Raw genomic sequence first — 27,866 nt, forward strand, 5'->3', positions numbered from 1 at the left:
AGGTTGTTTACATGCTTAGCACAGGTCATAGATAGAAGTTCAAAGTACCACTGAAATTCATGGCAGAAGCTGAACAGATGTAACATCCGGTATGTTTTTTTTGTGTTGTACCCATTTATTTTATTTTATTTTTTAAATTTGACTTAAAGGCAAATCCAAAAGAACTTACAAAATTCAGATGTTTCTTCAGAAACTCCAGACACAACGTTCGTGTGTTTACGAAACCTTAGTGTCAGTAAATGTGTAACAGCAAAAACAATATATATGCTCACAGCGGAGAAATGGCGTCTGGAGTTGTTTAGGATGTGGAGTGAGCCCTTCAAATGCTGAAAATCCTTAAAAGAACATAGGATATTGATTATTCCTGCTCCATGGCTGGATAACATTGACTAATTTTTGGTTATCCAGATTACTTAAGGTGGAACAGCAAACTGCATCAAAGTATACAAATATCGAAAGTACTACAAATCTAAACAACTTAAATTAGCAACAAGCTTGTGTTGTAATTCATTCATTCATCCATTCATTATCTGTAACCCTTATCCAATTCAGGGTCACGGTGGGTCCAGAGCCTACCTGGAATCATTGGGTGCAAGGCAGGAATACACCCTGGAGGGGGCACCAGTCCTTCACAGGGCAACACAGACACACACACACACACACACACATTCACTCACACACTCACACCTACAGACACTTTTGAGTCGCCAATCCACCTGCAACGTGTGTTTTTGGACTGTGGGAGGAAACCGGAGCTCTGTTGTAATTCACACCTTGAAAAAAATTTACAGACAAGTTAAACTTCAGCCATGAATGTCTTTTTCCCCAAACATACCATTCCACCATAAAAGACCCACAGCTTCTGGAGGTAAAGACATAAGAGAGAACAGTAGCCACAATCGTAGACATTCGTTTAACACAAAGTATCTGTGCTCTTAGCAACCTTCTTCCTAAGCTTGGAAGTTGATTGAGAATTTAAAAATCCCATTGGCCAGAAATGAACAAGGCATGGGTTTCAGGAAAAACCTGTGGTCACTGTAGCTCAGTCCTCAGGCACCACTCCAGAAGATTAATTAAGTGTGGAAGGACTGTGTAGTAGTGTCTTAAAAGGCGTGGAATTGGCCAAAGTGGTCATTTGTACAATGGTGCTTATAAGGCGTCCTTCCTCCCTTTAATCTGAGGGGCAGTCTAGGGTCTTTTATTCTCATTCTCTTAGTTCCATCTTTTCTCTGGCTGCAGGGTAATGTTTTAAATTACTATTATTACTATTTTACATGATTTTATCTGATTATTTTTTTAAAGTCAGTGCAGATAGGTGCAGACACGAGTCGTTATAAAATGTAGAAATTGGCACTACATGTACATACGTTGGTGTTACATAAATGTTTAATTTATTTTTGTAAAAAGTTGTAAAAATAATATACAATAAAAAAATTTAACAGTTTTAAACAAGTAAATCATGGATTCATGAAATTAAATCTTGTCTGATGACACATTTGGGGCAAAAATCATCTGATATTATTCATTGACTGCTGTGCTTTGCAGTCCCAAGCAGTGTGTGTTATGAGTGCATAAAACACTGTCTGAACCTGCTGCTCTTTCTAGAAGGAAATGGATTCACACCTGCTGTGAGGAACCTCCATGTGTGCTGATGGCCCTGCTTTATTCCTATTCTTCCGGGGAAAACTATGGACTTGCACTCTGTGCTTTCTTAAAAGTCTCTATGGCAGAGACTTGTGTGTGTGTGTGTGTGTGTGTGTGTGTGTGTGTGTGTGTGTGTGTGTGTGTGTGTGTGTGTGTGTGTGTGTGTGTGTGTGTGTGTGTGTGTGTGTGTGTGTGTGTGTGTGTGTGATGAGTCATCACCCGCATGGACACACACGCTTATCAGTGATGTCTAGACTTGCCTTGGGTAGAGTAGAGATGTGGCAAAAGCCCAGTTTTCTGCATAGAATACTTTAGAATGCGTTAGACCTCTCTTACACCACACGGCAGTAAGTTTGTGGCACTTTAGCGATGTGAATCAATTTTTCTCGTATGCAAGTCACAGACCAGTCAAATTAACCACCTAATCCCCCCCCCCACACACACACACACACACACACTCACACGTACATACCTCCCCCAGCATAACCCACCCTCACTCCACCCCACTAATCCACTGGGCTCTAGTTTTTATTTTTTTCAGCTGTGTGATCAGTGGTGTTGAATGAGATGACTTGTCCTGAAAGAGAATTGCAAGTGAGTTTAGAGGGGTGGGGGTGGGGTCCTTGCATAATTCAGTTCTGTAAGTAAATTTAACTTTGCATATCTTTAAATGCTTTATTACTTTTCAGTGATATTGGTATGTATACAATATCCCTATGGTGTTTCTTTTGATGGTTTCTTTTTCTTATTGTTGTTCAAAAAGCCATCAGAACTGAGACACTCCCTGTAACTACGGCTAAAATGCTGTTGGCTGAAAAGGCAGCTTTATACAAATCTTTTGTTTCTGCCATCACAAATCCACAACTGTATATGATTTATAAGCACTGGGCAGTGAACAATGTGCTGTTTACATGAACGTTAATGTACTACCTCTTTTTATATCTTTTATATAAAAATACAAGGAACATATTTCATGGTATTGGATCTGCTGGATAGGTGTTCTGTACAAAATCTTTGAAATCTAAATTGGTTGAACTGAGGTTTACAGGATCAGGCTGTATTTTGTAATGTTTTACTTTACCTGGCATGTGGAATGCACTTTGCCTGGCTTGGCTGTGCCATTTTGATGGTGTGTATAGTGATTAATTTTGGCAGCCCTCTGTTTGACCTTTCTGGTCAGTAGAGGGGGGGGGTGGACTGAGAGAGGATAGAGTGCTATGTATTACTTTATACAATTTCGAAATAGAGTATACAATTTAAAAAAAAAAGGTTTTGATGACAATAATGCATATATTTAACTATTCATGCAGCAAACTGGTGTAATGTATCAGTATAAGTCCTAATTCTAACTCTCTTTGGGACAATAATTGATATTAGGCTAAATGTACCTTTTAAGCCAATGTTCTATCTAAGCCCACTTTGAGATTTAAAATCAAATAAAAAATAATAAAAATAAATTTTGTGCTACTTAATATTTTAGGCAACTTGTTGCTTCCATGTCTTTTTTATTAAACACCAATCACATTAAGCCCAATGTTAGTTAGGCCCACTTAATCAAATATACATCAATTGAGTGACATCCCATTCTTAATCCATAGGGTTTAATATGATGTCAGCTCACCCCTTGCAGCTATAACAACTTCAACTCTTCTGAGAGGGCTTTTTCACAAGATTAGGAGGGTGTTTATGGGAATTTTTGACCATTCTTTCAGAAAAAGTTTTTGAGGTCAGACACTGATGTTGGACAAGAAGGTCTAGCTCACCATGTCCTCTCTAATTCATCACAAAGAGGTTCTGTCAGGTTGAAGCCAGGACTCTGCGCCAGCCAGTCAAGTTCTTCCACACCAAACTCGCTCATCCATGTTTTTATGGACCTTGCTTTGTGCACTGGTGCACAGTCAGGTTGGAACAGGAAGGGGCCGTCCCCAATTAATTATTTGATGGGTTATTCTAAAAAAGAGCCACGGTTTTCTTCCTTTGTTTTGTTTGTTGGTTTCTTCACTGCCTGTGTCAGAATCTAGAACTGAGTCAAGCAGTGAGACACATTTAGTAATTGCAGCACCTGTACTTTGGGTTGGCACTGCTTTTGTAACAGACTGTCATACTGGGACAGTTATGTCCTTTTTGTCTAAATGTTGTGTTTGCCCGATGAAGTTTTGCTTGAGTGTTAAAACCTTCTGACACTTGTGTACAGGGCAGAAGACAGGATCGCTGTGTTTGGTGCATTATATCTGAGACAAGATCACTGTGCTTTATGAGATAAAGTAACATTCCTTCACAGTTGAAGCTACTCTGTAACACTGACTTGAGCCTCTTTCACACATGCAGCCCAGATATTTTTCAGAGCTGACCCAGAAGGAGCTGTATGTGTGAACACAAACACCTGCAGAATTTATCCTTCAAGCGCCCTAGTAGAAACTCGGGGTAAAGTCTCAACGTAAGCACATGTGTGAATAGAGCTGCTAATGTCCTGGATAATTGTGATTAATCACCTGCACTCACGACAATGGTGCTGCCCCATTCCTGAAACATGCGGAGTCCGTCTGACACAGAATATCTCCTGCTGTGGGCTACATGTGTGAAAGATCCACTCCAAGATATCTACGGACCGGGCGCTCTGAAGTTTCTCTGGAGTTCGAGTTCATTCAAAGACAACAACCTGTGTAGCCCTTAGCGTCCCCTTCACTAGTTGAGGTAAAACACACATTGTAATGAATTTCTTCCCATTCATAAACACATGCCCCTTTCACACATGAATTCCTAGAGAAACTTCGGAGCATCGGGTCCGGAGATATCTCGGAATGGTCGTTCACACATGCAGCTCACAGCGGGAGATTTTCTGCCTCAGGTGCGCTTTCGCAGTGGGAGATGAAACACGTGCTTTAGGCGTGCAGGAAAACTCCGGAACATTTGCTGTGCCGTTCTCACATGCACTGACTCTAACTTTACCTGGAACTTTTACTAGGGCTCAAGGAGGATAATGTCTGGGTAAGGTCCAGGACTAATGTGGTCACATTCAGACATACAGCTCTTCCAGGTAAACTCTGGAACATTTCTGGATTACAGTGTATGTGTGAAAGGGGCAAATTGCAAAGGTTGGGGCTGTGGAAACATCTTTAAGCAAGGTTTTCTGGTGAGGTTTGAGGTTGAGGTATCACCTTTTCGCCTCTGACTCTTGAATCAGATATTTTTTTCAGTTGTTTATATGGTAAGGCTAACCATATAAAATAGTTCCATCTGCTAATGACATCTTGCTTTTTGTGATTTAAAAAAAAGTATGCCATTTTCTGCACTTACTTAAGAGCATTGCCACTGCATGCTAGCTTACTTTTTACAAAATGTACCACAAGACCCAATGCAGCATCAATAGTTATTACAGGAGGCCGTTTAAGGAAAGCAAAAAACTGTGACTGGGAGAGTAAAAGGAAGAGCTGTTCGAAGAATGGGGGGTGGATATTTCACAGGTTAATGTAGGAGCAAGTTCTAGCTGTGAGGAGAGGTCAGAGACCAATTTGAGAAAACAAAGGCAGCCGTTAGCCCACCATACTCAAACAAACAGATAAACACACCTTCCTGCCTCTCCTTTCTCTTTCTGTTCTTTGTCTTGGTAAAATCGCAAAGAATTTCTGCTAACTCTGCATCTCACTGGCCTCACACCTTACCCACCCACCAACCCCAACCGACACCTTTGCAAACAAATTGCAAAGATCTGCAAAAAGCAAGTCTTTATTTCTTTATATTTATCTGCTGTGTGATGTAAGCTAAAGACTTTCTAAATCATGTCACCATACATTGTGTATTCAGAAAGGTATTAAGCTTAGTCTTTGGCTGAATCTTGCTTTCAGTGGAATATTCAGAATTCTGCTCACAATATTTTTCAGGAATTTTAGTTCATGTCTTCTGACAGAACTCAGTTACATTTGTTAGCCTACTTGCGCTATTTTTTTGTTTTTCCACTCCAATACATCTACCTTCACCCATTTTGTCAAATCATTTGAGTAATGCGTAGGATTATTGTCATGGCACAAGATCCATTTGGGACCAGGTTGCAGATTTATGGCTGAGTTATTGCTTCAGTATTTCTAATGTTTCTAATGATTCTTCATTATGCCATCTTTATTCATCTGTTCTCGTGCTTCATATTTGTGCTGGTGATTTAAAAAAAAAATAAGGTCCTGGTGATCATGTGTAACTTCGCTTTGGCTTTTTACGCCCATCTTGGAGTAGGGGCTTCTTTCACCAATGGTAGCCTTTCTGGTTATGCTCTTTAGAACCTGATGCCTCCAGGTCTTTGTTGGTGTTTTGGTCACATTTGAACCTTTCAGACAAATTAATTAATTTGTGCCTCCTCTCTGGGTGTAGTTTATTTTTCTGAAATGTTTGGTTGTGGCAAGCAGTTCTACATTTTCCTCAACAGCAAAAGGAATGTACCCCAAGAAACTGTACATGTGTGGACATCCACCTTTTTAAACTGAGGACATGGCAGAGTTGCTTGGGTTTACCCATTGTATCAAGAGCAAGAAAGAACACTTGTTTGTAAAGGCAAGCCATTAAATACTGTCACAGGTGCTGAGAGTTTGACAGTTGGCCACTCAGAAACTTATTAAAAATTTCTAAACTCCATCAGACTGTATAAAGAGATTGTAAACTCGATTGTATGTAAACATTTGACCAACAAAAATTGGACCACTATAAACAAACAAAGCATTCTCTAATTTTTCATGTTTGAAACAAACAATTGCGCTGTTCCCAGAGCTCTGCAAGTCTCCTGTTCATTTTCCTAGGTCCAAACAAATCAGAAGTGACTGTTACCAGCACAGACGAGAGAGAGGGGTGCTGCCAGAGAGAGGTTCCTCATAGGCTATGGCTAATGATGAGAGGATAAGCAGCTGAACAGTATGACGGTCAACATATGCAGCACTTTCAATAACCCCTTTCTCATAAAAGTGATGTACACAATAGTAATAAACAACACTTTTTTTTTTTTTTTTATAAAATTCAGATTCAGGTTTCCTCACCATTTGCTAACTCTCCAGTCTATTTGGGCATTGGAAACTGATCAAATGTTTTTACAAAGCCCTAGTGTCAGTAAGCAAGTAAAAAACAAAGTGGCTCAGTCAGACATACTAGGCTGCCTACCTAGTATGCTATGCTCATGGCAGAAAATCGACACAGAGCCCTCCAAACATTGAAAATCATGAATAGATATGAAGATACTGCTGTATTCCTACTCCATATTTTGCTGTTTCAGATTATTTGGTTAGGAATCCACTATAAATTCTGGAGACTGCTAACTGTATGAAAGTAAACAGACTGCAAGAGCTACAAAACTAAACAACTCGAGTTACAAATGAGTTTCTGTGGTAATTCAAAAAGTGAATAAAAACATGCAGAGAAGTTAAACTTCAGCCACATACAGACAGACGTTTTTTTTCCTCAGACATTTTGTTCCACCTTCTGAAAGTAAACAGACCAGAGAGAACAATCATAGATGTTCCTTTTATTTCTTTAGTTTGCTCAATTACTAGTTATTGTTTTGCATGGTCTTGCACTGAGTAAGCACCTTCAAAAGCTTAAAGAATTTCATACATGCTTAAAAACATTACATTGTTTTGACAGTGTGTTTTGAACAAAGGAGTCTTTTTCAAATTCCATTTGTCTGTGAAAGGAAAACCTGAGCAAAAATGTGCGCATTCTAACTTTCCCCTGTGGGAAGATGTGTGAATTGAAGGGGTATAACTTGCCTCAAAGGGTCTGTACTGATTTTGTTGTAATGTATGAGAACATTATTTTTTGTTTGTTTGATGAAGATGCTGCACCCCAGGTTTTGTGTTTTCATGTCAGATGATGGAGGTAGTTAACTACCTTGTTTCACATATGTTAAAATATCTCCCTGTGGCTCAGCAACAGTTCTCAGAAATATCCATTCTGCAACACATCCTATGACTGGTATACTCAAACTGCAGAGACGCTCTTTGGGTTTTTCTGCCCCCCTTTTCCTGGACCCTCCACTGGGTCAGGGTGGGCTTTAAGCCTGTACAGCTGTATGTTAAATCCACTATCCCTGTGCCTGGGCCTCTCCTTGGCCAGTGCCCAAATGCCCGCTGTAAAACCTTGACCATTCTTCCTCAGCAACTTTACCCCTTGTCAGAAACCCCTGCTTTTGACAGCCTTATGACTCCTGGTTTCTGTAGCACTGGTCCTGCATTGGGAAAGGTTAAAGGTCAGAGTTCCCTGCAGGCAAAGTGTTGACTTATGATTAGTGGCTCTTCCGCTCTCAAAGGCACAACCTTTCCTCTACACACAAACACAAAGCTGGATGTTTTTGTGATTTGCAACATTCAGTCTGTGGATTGTGTAATAGTTCTTAAATTTAGCCTTAGTGTTTAGGAGTAGTAACTGGCTGTTTATCTACTTTTTTCATGTAAAGAATGTTGCTGTTGTTATGAGATTAAGCCATGAATGTAGTTACAAAGATATTGTTTTCTTTTATTTAGTTAGGCTGTTTTGGGAAGAAAGGAGCTAGATTATTTTGCAACATTTTTAATCTGTTGACTTACTCTTGTTTGTGAAAATATGGCAAATATATTCAATTTGGAAACATGTTCTTATTTCTTTTGGCTTTGCAAGACCCCCAGTGGGGCGGCACGGTGACGCAGCAGGTAGTGTCGCAGTCACACAGCTCCAGGGACCTGGAGGTTGTGTGTTCGATTCCTGCTCTAGGTGACTGTCTGTGAGGAGTTTCTGTGTTCTCCCCGTGTCCGTGTGGGTTTCCTCTGGGTGCTCCGGTTTCCTCCCACAGTCCAAAAACACGCGTTGGTAGGGGGATTGGCGACTCAAAAGTGTCCGTAGATGTGAATGTGTGAGTGTTGCCCTGTTAAGGACTGGTAATCCCACCTTGTACTCAATGATTCCAGGTAGGCTCTGGACCCACCACGACCCTGAACTGGATAAAGGTTACAGATAATGAATGAATGAATGAATGAATGAAGACGCCCAGTTATTGAGCTTATTTTGTGGTTGTGTAGCATGCTGGTGAGCTCAGAAATTTTGATATAATTTGCATCAATTGTATTTATTGAGTTAAACAGATGTGACAGGCAGTGTCCCAAAGCAGCATTACTAGCTGAAATGACACAAGAATAGCAAACAGGAATTAGGGGGACACAGGGGAATGATTCTGGAATAACAGGCAGTGTGGGTTATGTAGGCTAGTTGGCCAGAAGCAGGGATTAGTAAGGATAATGGGCTTATACACAGGAAAAGAATAATGGTATTTAGTGGATCAGTTATGTCACCGAAAGACACCAAATATAAGATCATGTGAGGTCCAAAGAAGGTTCCAATATAGACTGAAAGCAGTGTCACAGGTAGACATAGATGTGAAGAAATTAACAGGCTGTTATTGCAGACAGGATGTGCACCCAAACACAGAATGAGTCGCAGCCTTTTTTGTTGTTGTTATTATTATTATTATTATTATTATTATTATTATTTATTCTTTAATTAACTTGTATTTTTTCGCCTTTCTTTTTCTTTTCTTAATTTTCTCATGATAGGTACATGTACTGGACTGACTGGGGTGAGGTACCTAAGATTGAGAGGGCAGGTATGGATGGCACAAATCGAGCCATTATCATTGACACTAACATCTACTGGCCCAACGGGCTCACTTTGGACTACAGTCAGCAGAAACTTTACTGGGCTGACGCCAAGTTCAACTTTATTCACCGCTCCAATCTGGATGGCACAGGAAGGTGAGGAATGTCCTGATTAATATTTATTTTCTGATAGAACAGCACACAAAAATATGTCCGTACAAGACGTGAAGATTTTCTCTCAGGTCAGTGTGAAAATTAATAAAGTGAAATGTGTATATATTTTTATTTTACTTTACTTTATTAATTAATTATTTTATTATTTGTTTGCTTGTTTTGTCAGTCTGCACTTTTTTTGGGGTTGGCTTTTTCTACAGATGACTTTTTTTGATGTAGTCTTCGTAAACCAAGTCAATTGCTGACATTGGGTATGCGTCAATGGGGGCTTTAATTGAAAGCCACTGGCTTTTCCAGCTAGACTTACCTCATATAAAATTCCACCCCAGGTGGTGGTGAGTTCTACCACCAAGAATGCAGGATAAATGATGTGATTTCTTACTCACATTTTCGTTTATTGCTTTCATGTTTGTTTACTCTCAGAGAGGTGGTAGTGAAGGGCTCACTCCCACACCCTTTTGCTCTGACACTGTATGATGACACGCTCTTCTGGACTGACTGGAACACACACTCCATACACTCCTGCCAGAAGCAGACGGGTGAAGAGCGACGTGAGATCCACTCCAACATCTTCTCGCCCATGGACATCCATGTGTTCAGCCAAAAGAGACAGCCCATGGGTAAACCAGCTGCAAGCAGCAGTACTTTCAACACTATATATAAGTGTCCTTTGAGACTAATTGCATAGTGTGCTTTATTTATTTAGCGTGTTGAACAGCATGTTTAAAGCCCCTCAGTCATTACAAACAAGTTGATTTGTGCATTGGGATTTGCATACACTCGCTTCTTAAAGTTCAAACATTAAAAGGTGTGCTCCTTTATTACAGGCTTATGTCCCACCAAAGGCGTACAGTTTTCATTGGGTATGCCAGGTTTGCTTTGAAGCATAATGCACCAGAAACCAGACTTGAAAACTGGAGCTCAGTCTAGCCTTTGTTTTCTGTTCCCGCGAGAGCCTTTTAGAGTCCTCTTGAAACAATGCACACAGCTCTCTAGGCTTGTTTGGTAATACTACTCTGTAGAAATGATTATGGCACAGTCACCTTTCTGCTTCTCTGGGCCGAGGATATACAATGGAGCCCCTGTTCTGATTGAATGCAGAGAATTTCTCATGGCTGAGAGAAAAGCTTGGGACTCGGTCAGAGCAACAGTCCAAGCAGTGCTGTTGCTCTAACTTGTTCTCTTTTTCTCACTCTCACTTTCTCTCTTTTGGCAGTCTTTGGCACACATGCTGCCTGTCCTTTTATGCCCAGGTGCCAAGGAAGACTTTTGTGAAACCCTTTGCTAAATGTCTCCATTGCATTGCTTTATGTAAACACATGTCTACTTAGATTCCTGGAAAACTGTATTCTGGCTTTGTTGATGGTCCGACTTCATAGAGAGTGACTTAGACGAGAGCAGTTTACTGTGTTTCTGCTTTGTGCTCTGTTAAATCCACTCATTGCACACCCTTTTTTTAAGCTCTGTAATGTAGCTAACAGTGAAGTGGTTAAGTGGTCTTGTAAACAGCATACTTTAATTTCTGAGATTGGAGTAAAGTCTAGAAATCTGTTTAAGAGAGCTGAATTTTAGCTCAGTAATCTGATGGCTCAGTGCATGTATTCTCATACTGCAATTTCTTTAGGATTTCTCTGACTGTGTGTACATGCAAATGTAACTGCACTAATTAATAAATTCATAAAGTACCACTCGTTCTTCCTTACTGGGAGCATGTGTCCAGCAGCTTGGGTCTCTGCCATAAGGGAGGGATATGTGCTGCATTTAAAAGACCAGACACTTTAACAAAAAAAAAAATAGGCATGTCTCAGCCTCATTATCAGTGTGGAGAATGTCGTGACAAGGCCACACTGTAATTTTAGAAACCACAAGAAAATAAGATCCTTATTTGCAGGTAAGTGTGTCCATGCTTACAAAGGCTGCAGTAGAAAGTCACGTTATTGTTGGCTGTTGCAAAGCAGTCAGATTATTGCCTCAGTGGTTTGTCTCTGGAAACTGTTTTCCCGTTATCGAATTTCTCAACTGCTTGTAAACTTGTTGATCGGATTACTCACAAAATCTGATTCTGTTCAGTTATCCGATTGAGTGCGTGCACGTGAACGCACTCATAGACAATGCAACAATGAGCACAGACCCTTTGTTTCACACTCAGGCCATCTGTAGCCACATTTGGGAAATATTTTCAAGCCACAAACAGAAGGGGGTGTGCGAGGTATAATACACTTGTATTTGTATTTGTATTTCAGTTTTCTGTTCAGCATTAAATTGTGCAGTTGTTACATTCTAGTGCCTAGCACATCACTTTAAGTGAGATTTAAAAATGATGAAAAAGCATATTTCAGCTTGGATAAAATTGTTTAGAATGTCTGATTTTGCAGCGCATAAAGTGGCCTAGCCAATTAATTTGAATTTTTCTATACTGATTTTCACCACAGCGCTTACTACCCAGTAAACATTTAGCCGTTGATTCAACGTTGAAATAATGTAATGACTGCCTTCTAATCAACGTTCTCTTAAGGTTGAAAATGAAAGTTGAAAAGACGTCCAAACACAGACGTTGAAAAGACGACTATTAGACGTATTTTGGACGTCCACTGACGTTATTAATTGGTCACGAAATAAATTCCTTGTATAAAATGCATTTTGGACGTCCACTGACGTTATCGATTGGTCACCACTTAACTGACTTGTTAAGATGGAATTTGGACGTTCATTGACGTTTAAAATATGTCCTTGACAGACAGACTACTTTTAGACCTGTTTTGAATGTCCAGGGATGTTCCTTGTTTACTGGGTAGCAGAAAATGATTAGAATAAAGAAGTAATATAAAGCCCTTGCAAGATTTAGAGTCTTTAGGTTATTTATAATCCTCGATGATTAAAAAAAAAAAAATGAAATAGCAATAGTGGTAAATAATAATACTATACAAAAATAATTAGAAAATAGGTTTATTTATATTGTATTGACATATTTCACTTACTCTGTGTCTCTATTTTTACAGACATAATCAGTCCCTGCTCTACGAACAATGCAGGCTGTTCCCATCTGTGCCTGTTGTCCCCAGTGAAGCCCTACTACCGGTGTGCCTGTCCGACCGGCGTGCAACTGCTGGAGGACAACAAGACCTGTCGAGATGGTTAGAAATCATTCATTCTCAATCAGACGATCACACACACAAATGAACACACATGGGCTTAAACATGAGCTTTTAAAAAGGTTTTGTGGTGTAAACTGCAGGGATATTTTGTAGCTAAATAATCAGACAATACATGGAGTTACTTTTGCCGGGCGGCCTAAAAGAGGCCTTTGCGCTTACTGACTGACACCTAATGTGCGAGTAGGAACTGTGAATTCAGCCGTATTTCACAGACAAAACTTAAGGTGGTGCCACAACACCACTACAACGTCTGTTATTAGTTCAGCCATATTTCACTTTCCAGTTCGTGAGCTAAATTCGGAACAGTTCTGCGGTGACCAGATGTCGTCTTTTTCCTGGACAAGTGCTTTTTTTGGGATCTAAAAAATGCGTGTTCAAGGGGTCAGAGAGTTGAGAGCTAAATTGGGACACACTCGCGCCGCTTCAGCGCTGTAGGCCCACCATCCACCGCGGTGAGCAGCTCAGTGTTTTACTGGAGCCTTGAACAGAAATGTGTTGAACATTGTAATAATTATCATAGTCTCTTCTTTGTTTGGAGAATGTTTCCGTGATGCAGCCTTTTGTTTTCTATTATATATTTAACAAACATCTTGTCTGTCCCTATAACAACACAAATACACTGTCACATCTCACCGTTACTGACTTTCTGACGAGTAAATAACATCTGCACAGCCTTTTGTATAACTTTACATGAAAACTGACCAAATCTCTGGATTGTTAAAGCCAGAACACCAGAGCGAGGTGTTACTCAAAATAAACAAGGCTGTGAATTTGTTACAACACCGGTTTATCAGTCGGACCCTTATAGAAATGTAAGTCAGTAATAAACATGTAGTTCCCTGCAATGCCCTGTTCCTTTATCAAGTATACATTACTTGGTTGATGAAATGTTAAGGTGCATGGTTTTAGAAATGTTCAACTATTTAAATGCTAACTTGTTGGTTTCTGGTAAACAATTTGCTTTAATGTCACCTTAACACTGCCTCAGTTTTAAATGTGGTATGAACAGAAAATAACAGGCTTTCTATGATCATACACACACTGTCAGCAGCTGAAAAGATAAACTATTTTTATAGTTTGTTATTATTGTAAACAAAGATATTGATATGAAGCACCAAGCCTTCTCCAGACCTTTCAATGACAAGGGTATTTTGGGCTTTCCTGTTTTTGCAATGCCTGAAAAACCTCTGTGACAATGGCTATATGGCTAATGGCAGTCCGGCTAAATTAGGCTTGTTAATTCTATAAATTGAGAACATGTTTTTAAAATGTGAGAGCACTGTTGCTGGAGTTGCCCTCAGATATGCAATGCTTGAGCTCAAGTTTATTCTGTGTGCTCATGAATCATTCTATGCTTGTGCTGTTAACTGAACATTAATATCCATATAAGACATACAACCTTACATTGTTTACTACTTTTGTGATATTTTTTTTTCCGTATTTTGGGTTTGATAATGGAGAATGTCTTTGTTTCGTAGGCTTACACATTTCAGACATCAACCACACCGCAGTTTTTTAATTTATTGTTTTTTTTTAAATGTATTTAAAATTATTTTGTCATCAGGGGGTATTGCACCTTTTTTTTAAACAGAATTTGGGCCTGAGATAAAATTGCTTTTCTCATAAAGTCAAATTTAAAATGCTGTATTTTTCATTTAAATAGCTGTTTTTGGATTGCTTCTAAACTAAAGGTGAGATGACCTAAAGCTCAGTATTATAAAGTCAATTGAACTGAGCCTAGGTGTAATTTAGACTTCCCCAGATGTCCAGTCTTCCTCTTGCTCCTCTACTCTCTTTTGCTCCTTGTTCTCTCTCTCTCTGTCTCTGTCTCTCTGTCTGCTTGTGTGTGTGTAGCAGAAGCTAGAGAGGAGCTGACCTGTGGTCGCTATAGCAACATGGCTTCATTGAGAAAGCCTGTAGATTTCACATTTGTGGCTATTCTCCTTTATTCTCCTTCCTTCTCCCTCTTTCTCTTTCTTCTGTTCTCTCTGGTTCTCTCCTGCATACCCTTTTCTCTCTATATCTATCCCTTTCTCTCTCTGTGTCTCTGTCTCTCACACTCCCTTTGAATTTTTCGCTTCGTTTCCCCCAGTCAGCCAAAAGAGTGACGAGCAGGCTTTTGTTGAACGGCAGATCACATGTTCACATTACAGATTTTCACTGGTTAGTTCTTGAGAGTGCTGCGAGTCTGTTCTACTGGGGGCCTCTATTACTCTCCATTATGCATTTAACAGACCTGAGTTACGCTCATCGGGCAGCCCACTTGTCCTATGACAGAATGACCTCTCTGTATTGTCCTTCCCCACCAAGCTCCTCTCATCATCTTCTGTTGCTGGTGGAAACTCTTCTGTCTGTTTTATTACAGTTTCTCTCTCTCCCTCTCTCTTCCTCACTCCCTCGTTTGCTTGTTTGTTCACACGCAAACATATAGAGCAACCCTTCCAAATGTCTGTTTCACATTGTTCTGGCATAGCAACAGTGAAAGTGTTAGCCCACCATTATAGGACACTGGTGTAGAGATGTTGTAATTGATGGCTTTTTTCCCCTCCAGTTTTGTTAGAAGTCATTCTGACCATTTGAAGTAGGTGTTTTAATAACTATAACAAAACATGTATGCATGCCATGCTCTGCTTAAACACCACAGCAACCCAGCAGCCCCTTGAAAGGATCTAGATAGTGTGTTGTTATTGGCTTTATTGTACAGGTTTGGTTTCTTGCCCTTTTTTTGAAAAGCTGAAAGCCTTTGTAGTAAAGTATATTCAAATCAAGGGGAGATTAATTCAGAGAAAGTTTTGCTAGAAAATGGGAAAGCCAGGCATTTCTAACATGGACACTTTTTTGCCTGATGGCAAGATAGTGCTCCTTGACTTCCTATTAATGCAGAATCCAGTGCCCTTTTCAGTTCATGTCCTGGCTTCAACGTGGGACATGAAAATCAAACATAAATCCCTGTGCTTGAATGAATCACTGGGAGAGATGAGAGTCTATCTGCAAAAGGATGTTGTTGTTGTTGTTGTTGTTGTATTAATGCTGTGTTAGTCAAATATATGACCCTGCTCCTTCTAACCTTGCAGGTGCAACTCAGCTTCTCCTCCTAGCTCGTCGAACAGACCTGCGGCGAATCTCTTTGGACACTCCTGACTTCACAGACATCGTGCTGCATGCAGAAGACATCAGACATGCTATTGCCATTGACTACGACCCTGTTGATGGCCACATCTACTGGACAGACGACGAAGTGCACGCTATCTGTAGGTCTCGTCTTGATGGCAGTGATGCTCAGTACATAGTCACTTCCCAGGTGAACCATCCGGATGGGATCGCTGTGGATTGGATTGCTCGGAACCTCTACTGGACCGACACTGGCACTGATCGAATCGAAGTAACTCGGTTAAATGGTACTATGAGGAAAATTTTGATCTCTGAAGACCTGGATGAGCCAAGAGCCATTGTTCTGGATCCTGTTTCAGGGTGGGTTATTTCTCCCTATGTTTCTTTTTTTTTTTTTTAATGGTCTCCTATGTGGGACCAGTAACAGGTGTGAAACTGACATATTTCACTGAATAGGGGGTCGCAGACAAAAATATACAAAGGATAAACAACTAGTAATTTTTCAGCAAATTTTAGCCACAAGCCTGAAACCAAATGTTTTCAAGGAAGTGAGGTCATTATTTATGAATTGCTGGCCTCTCTCTCAGCCTCTTGTTGCCGAGCAACAGTCTCCATAGTGACAGCTGCAGAATGCCTCGGGTCATGATGGCTAGCCAAAGTGGACAGAGCACGGGAGTGTGTGTGTCTATGGCGTACCCATCCGCTCAGGTGGGATTCCTGCTTGGTCTCCTGTGTTGCAGGTCATTTTACAGTGGTGGAGAGTGTTGGCAGCTGATTACATCATTTTCTCTCTGCGGTCTAGCCCTTGCCGCAGCATCCACAGGGAAGGGGTTATTATACGGTGGCATTATACTTGGCTGCAGATTTTTTTTCTTCTTTTTCTGTCATTAGGTTGAGATAATCTTCAATATTTAGTGCTGTGTTTTCAAAACAGTTATTTTCCAAGGCTCTGTGGACATTGTTTATGTATATACATACAAATACGCAAATTCATATACAGCTGCTTTTAAGTTTACATGCCCTGGCAGAATTTGTGTTTTTGTCTTTTTTTTTCTTCTTCTTTTTCCAGAAAATAAGAATGATAATATAAAAACATTTCTTTAATTCGTGGTTAGTTTTTGGGTGAAGCCATTTATTTTCAAACAAGCGTGTTTGCATTTTTTAAATCATAAACACAACAGAAACTACCCCAGTGAACCTGATAAAAAGTTTGTTTTATTATATGTTTTGGCATGATAACATAGACTCATGTTGACACACACGGCTACTAAATGTAACTATCCTCACCTGTTACCTGTTTGCTTTTTCACATTTTTCTGCTGTAGCCAATGACAGGTCGACTTGGCCCCGTGTTTTGGATTATGTCATATTGGAACATCCAGGTGTGTCCCATGAGCAAGTTCTGGGCTGATGAGTGCAAATTTTCCTCCAGTATTTTGTGATAAAATGGTGCATTAATCTTCCTGTGCCTGTGTAGCTCACACATCCCCAAAACATCAGCAATCCACCTCAGTGTTTTACAGTAAGCATGGTATACTTTTACATCATAGGCCTTATTGGCGCCTCTCCAAGTGTTGCATTTATGTTTATGGCAAAAAGTTCAGTTTTGGTGTCATGACTCCAAATTACTTTAATTTTGAGGCCTGTCTCTGTGCTGTTTGGCATGTTGTACGGCTGCTGCTTTGTGGCACTGGTGAAGTAAGGGCTTTCTTCTGGTGACTTGACCATGCAACCCATTTTTGTTCAAGTGCCTCCTTATTGTACCTCTTAAAACAGCCACACCGCTGTTTTTCAGAGAGTCCTGTATGTCAGCTGATGTTATTTGTGGGTTTTTCTATGCATCCCGAAACATTTCCTGGCAGTTGTTGCTAATAGTTTTGATGTTCTACCTGGCCTAGGCTTAGTTTCAACAAAATCCCTCGTTTCCACGTCTTAATTAGAGTTGGAACACTGCTGATTGTCGTTCTCAGTTCCTTGGATATTTTTTATATTTTTTCCAGTTTTTATAAAGTTCATCTATTTTTCCTGCAGAACCTTTTCATAATTATTTTGATTTCCCCATGACTCGTAATACAGCAATGCCAATGGCAGCACTGGATGAAACATGCTTGGGTCTTTTAAACTTTTATACACCACTGATTACAGGTAAAAAGATCACAGGTAAAGACAGTTACCTTTTGTAGCCATTTAAGTGTGTGTGTGTGTGTTATCATGCCAAAATTTCCATGGTATGTAAACTTTTGATCAGGGTCATTTGAGTAGTTTCTGTTGTCATTATGATTTAAAAAGGGCAAACAGTTGTTTGATAATAAATGGCTTCACCCAACCACTAACCATGAATAAAAGAAAAGTTGTTTTATTTTTACTCTTCCTATTAAAAAAGGCCAAAAAAATCACATGTTCTGCCAGGATAATGAACACAACTGTGTGTGTTAAAATTAATTTTTTTCCCTAGGTACATGTACTGGACTGACTGGGGAGAGATACCCAAGATTGAGCGTGCTGCTCTGGATGGTACAGATCGGGTGGTGATGGTGAACACCTCACTGGGTTGGCCCAATGGGCTAGCTCTCGACTACATGGAGAGAAAGATCTACTGGGGAGATGCCAAAACGGACAAGATTGAGGTAAGCTGGGTTGTGTTTGGAATCTGTATACAGTCAATATTATCACTTTTATAGTGTCAGTGCATGTGTGTGTGTGCCGGTTCACTAGAAGTCCTTTTAGAAAAAGAAATATCAAGGTCCAGTTTTGTTTTCTTTTCAGAACGTGAATCCGTCATACTTTCGTATCAAATGAACACTTTTGTTGTGGCTACATGTTTCACATCTCTTCCATATTTGCGTACACTATTTTAAATTCTCAGCATAGTGAATGAATGAATGAATTGTTTAGAATTTGCATTGATTAGATTTAGGAGTGAATGTCTAGATCTAAAATAAATACCTGGAAGAACTAAGTATCTAGACTAAGTGTCATCAGCAATTTTTTTCATTTTTTTTTGTTATCACTGCATAGAGATTACTTTCAGTGTATATATATATATATATATATATATACACAGCAACATCGTACTTTGATGTTTCTAACATTAGAAAATTACAGAAAAAAAAGGCAGAGGTCCAAAAACTAGTCATGTATTGAAACTAGATGCAACCTAGCTGTATCAGTAATCTGGTATCTTATCAAGCCTAATGAAATATATGGTAATGCATAGAATTTATCTCCATCAAGAACACAGCAGTTTCCTTTACCCTGTGACGCCATTCTGACACAGCTAAACATTACCATGCAAAGAAAGTATCTGCACAAGTATTTAAAGTATTGTTTTCCTATCTGATTCACATGTACATATCTACTACCCCTGACAGAAGCTGCATAGTGAAAACCCACGTGAACAGCCAAAAATCAGTGGTTAAATTCACTAAGACTGTATGTTGGTTTTCATGCGTTTGTGACGGACTTTACTCGTGAGCAGCACAGCTAAAACATAGGTAGCACAGATATTTGAGTATGTCAGTATGAAGCAGTGTCTAAGGCAAAAAAAATAACAATAAACCCCCTCTTTATTTAATAAATGATAAATGATGTATCATGTTGGCCGGCATCCATGTTTCTCTTCTGGTAATGTGCTTTCCCTGTGCACTGTCTCATACCTCCCCCCCCCCCCCATTTAGTCTCTTCTGCTTATGCATGTCTTTCTCACCAACCTTTTGTGGGGGTTGGACAGCACCAGTGATCCAGACAGATTGTGTGTGCATGTGTGAGCGCATGCGTGCTGCAGGAGGGCTTTGTGCTTGCCACTATCTGGCAGCCTGCAGCAGTTCTACCCCATGCTGTGAACTCTGCTGCTGGCTTTGTCACAATGCTAACGGCACACCAGTCCGGAGCACGGAGACTGGCAGCTACACTAGACCAAGCTCTTAGGAATTTATACCTTCCACCTCCCAACACACACAGGGTGCCAGCTATCAGCATTAAGGATGCTGGCAATCTCTGTGGATTTGTGTGTGCTGGGGATTGGAGTTGGGGTTTTGAAAAACTCAACAACCATCCGTTTCAAATCCCAAATTAGGACTCCATGAACGCTGTGTGTGGCCTGCATTGTGCAAATGTTTAATCAGATTATGAAAGCTAAATTCAACCTGTTATCCTTTGGTAGATTTGAATGGGCATGTGTGTGGCTGTGCTTTCTGCTTCCTCAGTAGATTACATTAGTACATTTAGTTAAACATTACTCAGTATAAGCAGTGGGCGAGTTATTCATGCCAATTTTGATGCTCTATCTCTTCTACATGTGGAGAGGGTCTGTTCTGTTTCCCCTCTAAAGGGTTTTAGAGGGCAATTTTAAGCTTGGCGAGGTTTTGCTCTAGTGTTCTGCTCATGTCCATAATTTAGGCCTCTCCCTGCCCACATGAATTTCAGCTGAGTTATTTTTCATGGTTAATGGGAAAGGCTGTAAATGTACACCGGCAGAAAAACAGGCACATCTCCTTGAATTTCAAACCCAATCCTTTCGCCTGGAGCCTGTAATAATGAAATGCAGCTTGGAGTGCTGGAGCTTGCCATAGCCAAGCTCAGAGCCAGCGCATATTCCTGTTCTGCTCCGTTTGACGTGTGCCAATCCAAACAAGGCAGTGATTAGTTTCTGTTCACGTCTGCTGCTTCGGACGGCCTCATTTTCCTGGCCTCGAGTGGTAAAACCTACATCATCCACCCCCTCAACATCTTGCCCCCCCCCCAACCCCACTCCATCCCCACATCACAGCTCCCCTGCTGCTTGGAAATCTGATAGTTAAAGTTTGCACTTTGCAAGGTGTCGACAGTATGGCGGCAGACAGAATGGAGGGTGAACAGGCTGTTTAAAGTAATGCCCAGATGTGTAAGGTGTTAACATCTTCACTGTTAAACTTCATAAAGGCATCTTTTCTCAGAGATGCTCCCGTTAATCATGGAAACAGGCTGTGGTAAAGGTGTCGTCTCTTTAAATAAACCAAGTGTTAGGCCTCTGTTGTGAGTGAATAGTTTTAGGTTGATTTTAGAGACCCGGAGGCATTCCATTCAGACTGAAGAGAATGGACAAAGGCCAGTTCCCTATGTCAACAAATCCATCAGAGCTTTTCTGAGTTAAATGCTACTGAGCTGATTTCTGTGGTTGAGGTGTTTTCATAACATGACAAAGTCTTGGTATGCTAAGAGCATTGGATTTTACTTTGTCTGCTTTATAAAGGAAAATCTATGATCACATACTTGATTCTTTATTGGTCAGTGCAGTAAAATGCATCCTGTCCTGATGTGCCCAGCAAAGCACATAGAATATTCACTCGTGTACATGTCCGTCCTGAGGTAGAGCTGATTTGTTTAATTGCATTAATTTTATCAGTTAATTAGATAAATAATAAGATAAATAATCACCTCTGGGCTGTATTTTAATGCTTTATTTAGTTTACCTAGGCGCCTAAGATGGTGGTGCTTGTATAAAGTTATATATAATCACGGTGAATACAGAAAAATTAATAATATTAAAGAAATAAGAAATATAACACTTTATTTTTTCTTTAAAGTAGCAGATGTGAGTGAGTTTGAAGTTTCCCTTGAAGCATGAATTTGTTAAATCAACAGCACACATTATTAGAAATCCTGTTTTATTAACTGGTAATACTAGGTATTGGATGATAACCACAGATAATACTGAGTAAAACACTGATACTATACTAATACTGACTCCGCGAGGAGAGATTTGGAAAAGGTTGAACCAACACATTCTCACACAGAATGTCACACTCACTGTGAGCTGCAATGACATGCTCTGAAATCTCCTGATACGTGGGTATGTTGCCTTTGAATGCCAAAAGGAGGACGTTGGACCACTGAGCAACATCCCTTTCTTGTTCTCTTTAGCCCAAGTAAGACATTTCTGATGTTTTCTCAGGCTCAACAGTGGTTTTATATTAGGAATGAAGCAGGTGTAGCTGATTTCCTGGAGACATTTCTGTGCATGATGCCTCTTGATGCACTGACAACAGTCTCAGTCCACTCCTTGTGAAGCCCTCCAAGGTCCTTGAACTTCTTCAACTTCGCCTGACAGTCCTCTCAAAACAGAGGTCTTCTCAGTTGCTTGTGCACGTGTTCCTACCACATTTTCTCCTTACAGTCAACTTTCCTTTAAAATTCTTTGATACAGCACTCTGCGAACAGTGAACTTTGTCAGCAAAGTCTTTCTGGGATGTACCCCCCCATGAAAAGGGTGGCGGTGGTCATCTAGATAACTGACAGGCAGCTATCATCCCTATGACTGTAGTTGCATATGCTGAACTAGACCTAGTTTTTCTATTAATATACCTAAACCTCAAGTGAAATGTTGTTAAAAACCAAGATGAGCTGTAAGCCATGCTGATGTGCTTCTTGCATTTAGATTAAAAGCCACAAAGTAGCTTACTGCTTCTGGAATAAAACAGGCTTGGCTTATTCACAGCATCTTTTTTTTTTTTTTTTTTTTTTTTTTAAAAGGATAAACTTGCAAACAATGAAGCTGTGAATTTCCCATTAACCATCTAACACACATATTGAAGGATAGGGTTACAAACTTTGCAACATTAATATCCTTTGAATAACAGAGGTACTTCAGAACCAGTAAAGCAGCAGAACCACTGCTTTAACTTTGTTTCTAGCCTAACTCAGTCTCCAAACGGTATGTAAAAAATGGCCGTCAGTCAAGCAACTCTGCACCACTGATCTGAGTGGGAGTTTCTGCTCATTTTAATTCTATGGCTCCACTGCCAGAGTGTACAAACTTGGCACATTACCTTATGTAATTCTAGACTTTTCTGGAACAAGTGAACTTTTAGAGATGGATTCAGTCTGCAGTTAAAACACAAGCACAGTTTTCAGTGACACAGGCACAATTTGCACAAATAGTTGTCGCCTCTCGGGTCAGGGACCAATGCTCTTCATGGTGCCTGCTTCCGGCCAGCCCCTCAGAGGTTGCAGTCTGTCATCCAAATTAGATAGAGCGAGCATGTGCGTGTCATGGGTCTTTTGAGAGGGGGAGGGGGAACATGGGCTACCCTGGGTCCGCTCAGCAAGGCGGTGTTTTGCGGCTGCAGCCCACATCTGGTTCCGATTGCGGCCTCTACTCCAGCTGTGGTCGGCACTGTTTAGAATAGCCCCAGAATCTGAAACCAAAACCACAGTGTGGTCACAACTCCCAAACCAGTGGAGACCTTTTGGCTGAGGCCATCACACTAAGGATGGAAACTGTATTTTACATATGCTGTGTGTACATGTGTGTCCACACATGCATATGTTTGTAAGAAGGTGAGATAAATTTATGCTTGAAACAAGGACCACATTTTCAGGTTCTGCATATTTCTACCACATTTATTGCTAGCAATAAATATTAATCAGGAGTTGTATATTCATTTAATTTGTTGTGAAGTGTAACATAGTTAGCTGGAGACAGAGAACGCACACCTAAATGTAGACCTGAAGATTCTGCAGTGTAACTGATATGGAAAAAAGATTTAAATAAAAGGCAGTTTTTTTTGTTTTTGTTTTTTTTTTAATTAAACTACTGATTGTACTTCAAGAATTTTTAAGCTGAGTATAATTTCTGAAGGAAAATAGAAAACCCATTGTCAGCTGCTTAACAAAGCACTAGAATGGGCAGTCCTGTTCAAGCTCACTTTCGTACTCACACAAAGTCTTCAATGGATGTGCGTTTGGATTGGCTGAGCAAAGGTAAACAAAAACTTGTGGTATTCAGAGTGACGAAAAACAGCATCCCTTTGTGCACATTCCTAGACACGCGAACACACATGCACACATTTTCTCACTGTTCCAAACACCCCCTTTTCTCTCTCTCTCTCTCTCTCTCTCTCTCTCTCTCTCTCTCTCTCTCTCTCTCTCTCTCACACACACAATTCTGCAATTCAGAGGAGAGACAATGTGGCAGCCATATGTGCCGCTGTTTGTTTGCTTGCTTGCTGCCAGTTAATACAGGCTGGTTGTTTTGCCCAGTTCCCAAAAAAGTCCTCAGTTGCGCACTCTTGCTTCCCCCTCAGAGACACACACCCGATTCTAAAGCCAAACTTCCTCTTTCATACACCTCCTTAAATATAAAAGCACAGCCATTTATTTATTTGCACAAGTCAGAGAAAATCTGCACCGTACTGTCCACTATTGAGTAATATTTAGAACAACACAGCTTTTATTCTTTCATTAAAAGACACTTTTAATATCACTTTAATCAAGAGTGGGATGGCTGGGTGCATGCCAGCATGGGAATATATCGGTTGACATGACCGACCTGTGCAGTCTATACCCTCTTCTGGCGCATGAGGCTGTCCGAGGATGTTGTATATGTGACATTGTGAGCAGAAGGTGGTGGTTGACATCTCATGTCCTAGAGGAAGCAAAGGCTGTGGGATAGGGGAGTTCACTTAATGGCTAAATGGTAGAATAAAAAATGATTGGGTAAAAAAAATGGTATGAATGTATTTGTAAACACATAAAGTCTAATACCATACAAATATATATCAGAAGTGTCACTAACTGGATTTTAAAAACATGTCCGTGCAGTGCATAGTTCAAACCCACATACTAGACCTGGTCTGGGCAGAATGATAAGGTTGTTACCCAGATGCTGAAATCAAAATTTTCAACAGCTAGCCTAAGTCTTTAATGAGTTTGTGCCTAGTAATGCATACATACAGTACCAGACAAATGTTTGGACACGCCCACTCAGGGAGGGTTTCCTTTGTTTTGGGCCATTTTCCACAAACTGTGAATGTACTGTACCAGTCAAAAGTTTGGATACACTCCATTCAGTGTTTTTAAATTATTTTCTACATTGTAAATGAATGTGGAAGACATTAAAACTATGAAGGAACAGATATGGAGTTATGTAGTCAATCAAAAAGTGTTAAACAAACTAGAATATGTTTCATACTTTAGATTCTTCAAAGTAGCCACCTTTTGCTTTGATGACTGCGTTACACACTCTCAGCGTTCTCTGAGTAACCTTCGTGAGGTCGTCACCTGGAACGGTTTTCAGTGAACAGCTGTGACCTCGTCGAGAGTTAATTTGTAGAACTGCTCTCCACTTTAATGTGTTTGAGACTATAACTTTGGTTGTGCAGAGGTAGGGGCTGGTACACAGCAGCATACAGTGAACAGCCCTGTTCCACCAATGACTAATGAGAAGTGGTGTCCAAACTTTTGACTGGTACTGTACATTATATTTTCATAAGTGTTGGTACTTTAGATTCACAATGTCCAAAAGTAGCCAGACACTTCTACTCTGTTCATTTATTACTCCTACTTTAAGACATTTGTTTCTGACTCTGTTGTAAAGTCATTCAGTTGGGCTTTGTAAATGCGCTCTCTGAAGTGATTAAGCAATATCCCATACCTTTGGAATGATTTGGAGTGGTGTATATGATCCATAACTAATCGTCCAACCTTAGTATCTGACCTCAATAATGCAATCAGATCCTTACAGATATTTTCCAACATGTAGTGTAAGGTCTTAGAAGAGTAGAAGCTGCTAATGCAGTGCAGTAAATCCCTATCAACGCCCTCGAATTATGAAGGAATGCAGGTTGAGCTGGTCTTTTGGATCAGATGTGTAAATGTTATTTAGAGTTCTTGGAAATAACTTGCGATGATACCAATATTTAATGCATCTCTTCTCTTATTCCTTACTCTATTTCTTGGCCCCATACTCATCTTTGTCATTTGTCTTTCAGGTGATGAATATGAATGGAACAGGCCGAAGGATCTTGGTTGAAGATAAACTCCCTCACATATTTGGGTTCACACTACTTGGAGATTATGTCTACTGGACAGACTGGCAACTCAGGAGCATTGAGCGTGTGCACAAACGCACAGCTGAAAGGGAAGTGATTGTCGACCAACTGCCTGACCTCATGGGCTTGAAGGCCACCTACGTTCACCAAGTATTTGGTAAGTAGACCACGGATTGCCCAGTAGTGACACTAAGAGCCGTAGCTAATCCAATCAAGATCCTCCATTTAAGTACAGAATTGGTCTGATTGACAGTTTGTTGCTTTTATACTAAATATGTGAACAAGATTTGGCTGTGTATAAGCAAATAAAACTAAATGTTGACAATTTAATAAACAACTAAGAAAAAAAAGAAAAGAATATCACTATCACATAAAAACAAAAAAAAAGAGGAAAAATGCAGGGTCTGCACACGGCAATAATTAGTCTAATTGGTCTATTTTGATTTACTTTTTTCCCCTCATGAAATAGAATATTATTAGAGTCTGACTGGAAGATTAAACTGGATTAATCTATAATAGTCTTTGTCTGGTTAATTTATGATTAATGCCTGGGCAGTGATAGATATTTCTATTTCTCCATTTTTCATTCTTCATGATGAAAGAATTATTACACGACCAGTGTGAAAAGGAAATGGTTTTAAATGCATAAAAATCCCAGTAATTAGAATTAATATTGAGCACAACAATATTCTATATTAGTGCAATCGAAGCGAGAAGGAGAAACTCAAAATATATTCATCTGTGAAGGACACAAACCTGTATGTTATGTGTAGGGCATTCATGAGGCATTTAAAATATCTTTCCTCAACATTTCTTGGCGGCATAATTCCAGCTGAGAGTGTAGGTAGTGAGCTGAGTAGTAATCACGATGCTGAATCTGTGGGCAGTGCAGGCGCGAGGCTGCTTGGGGAAATGGGGAGCTGTCTGTCTATTAATAATTGAACACTTCACCTCAGATGATGGTGGGAGCCTGCATTCAGACTGTTTTTGTTTGCCTCCAAGGGGATTACAAGAGTGAGGTACTACATAGTGTTGCCAACCAAACTCCTCCTCGTTTCTCTCCCTCTCTCTCTCTCTCTCTCTCTCTCTCTCAGGTACAAACCCATGTGCTGAAGATAATGGTGGCTGCAGTCACCTCTGTCTGTACAAGCCACAGGGTGTGGCATGCGCGTGCCCTATTGGCCTAGAGCTCATCGCTGACATGAGCACCTGCATCGTGCCTGAGGCCTTCCTGCTCTTTTCCCGCCACACCGACATCAGGCGTATCTCCCTGGAAACCAACAACAACAACGTGGCCATCCCACTGACTGGTGTCAAGGAGGCGTCCGCGCTGGACTTTGATGTCACCGACAACCGCATCTACTGGACTGACATCACGTTAAAGGTGAGTAGGAGAAGGGAGCGTGAACATGCATGCACACACAAGCATACGCTGTTGTACACACAACAGGAGCCCGCCTGTTCTTCTTGACTGGCTGGCTCTCTGCCCAAAGCATGGTTCAATAATGGGCTCCCCTGAGATGCCAGTTTGGAAATAATTGATGGATGTTTTTTTTTTTTTCTTTCTTTTTTTCTTCCCCTCTTACCTCCCTAGTTCTCCTTCTCTCCTGCTAGTTCTCATCTCTCTCTCTCTCTCTCTCTGTGCGTTGTGCATTTCCCTCTACCTGTATATTTTTTAAATTGTTTTCAGCCAATGAATATAAGCCCTCTGCTTATTCTGTCTCATTCCATTTGTTCAGGAGCCTATAAGAGGTCTGCTGATTAATCCATAGTAGTCAGATACTTAGCAGTTTAGTAGCAGTTTTTCCATCTATTTAGTAATACTCCATTATCTTGTAGTGTCTTTTTTGCTCAGTATTTTTACTCCTGTTGAGTGAAGTTTATGAAGTCAGCATTAATTATTACTCTCATGTTATTTTCTGTTGCTTTTTGTAATCCATTGTTTTTTTTTAATGTTTATTTTCTTCAAAGCAAAGATGAGAAAACAGAAAAAAATAATATATTTATCCCTTTTACAAAACATGAGGTTATTTAAGTACCATTTAAGTGAAATGAAAAAATTGTTCAGTGGGACTCTTGTGGTTATTGGAATTTTTACATGTGCAGTATATATTTGGTGTATTTTGTATGCATGTATGCGTTTGCATGTGTTTTGGTGGTTGGTAGAGAATGACCTTGCTTTGGGGTCTTTCACCAGCTGCAGCTACCGTTGTTCCTTTGTTAAAAGTTTTGGTTTTCATTCCTCTAACGAGACATCTGGGGCCCTCCCATGTACTAGACTAAATCTAGACCTTGAATGTGTGTGTGTGTTCTCTATGTGCAAGAGAAAGAAGTGGTTTGTACCTAAAGAAGCATGACCCCACCCACCTCCT

The 27,866-nt window shown here is 40.2% G+C and overlaps 1 protein-coding gene across 2 annotated transcripts in view; it reads left to right on the forward strand.

Moving 5' to 3' along the window:
• lrp6 (low density lipoprotein receptor-related protein 6) overlaps nucleotides 1-27,866 on the forward strand; it is a 90,064-nt gene that overhangs the window by 14,630 nt on the left and 47,568 nt on the right. For both annotated transcript variants that reach the window (XM_066669329.1, XM_066669328.1), the window contains exons 3-9: nucleotides 9,204-9,401; nucleotides 9,843-10,039; nucleotides 12,419-12,553; nucleotides 15,649-16,045; nucleotides 18,141-18,312; nucleotides 25,435-25,651; nucleotides 26,589-26,878. In XM_066669329.1, the coding sequence (XP_066525426.1) occupies nucleotides 9,204-9,401; nucleotides 9,843-10,039; nucleotides 12,419-12,553; nucleotides 15,649-16,045; nucleotides 18,141-18,312; nucleotides 25,435-25,651; nucleotides 26,589-26,878 (1,606 nt within the window). The remainder of the gene's footprint in view (nucleotides 1-9,203; nucleotides 9,402-9,842; nucleotides 10,040-12,418; nucleotides 12,554-15,648; nucleotides 16,046-18,140; nucleotides 18,313-25,434; nucleotides 25,652-26,588; nucleotides 26,879-27,866) is intronic.

Source organism: Hoplias malabaricus, chromosome 4 (genome assembly GCF_029633855.1).
Source record: "Hoplias malabaricus isolate fHopMal1 chromosome 4, fHopMal1.hap1, whole genome shotgun sequence".
NCBI lineage: Eukaryota > Metazoa > Chordata > Actinopteri > Characiformes > Erythrinidae > Hoplias > Hoplias malabaricus.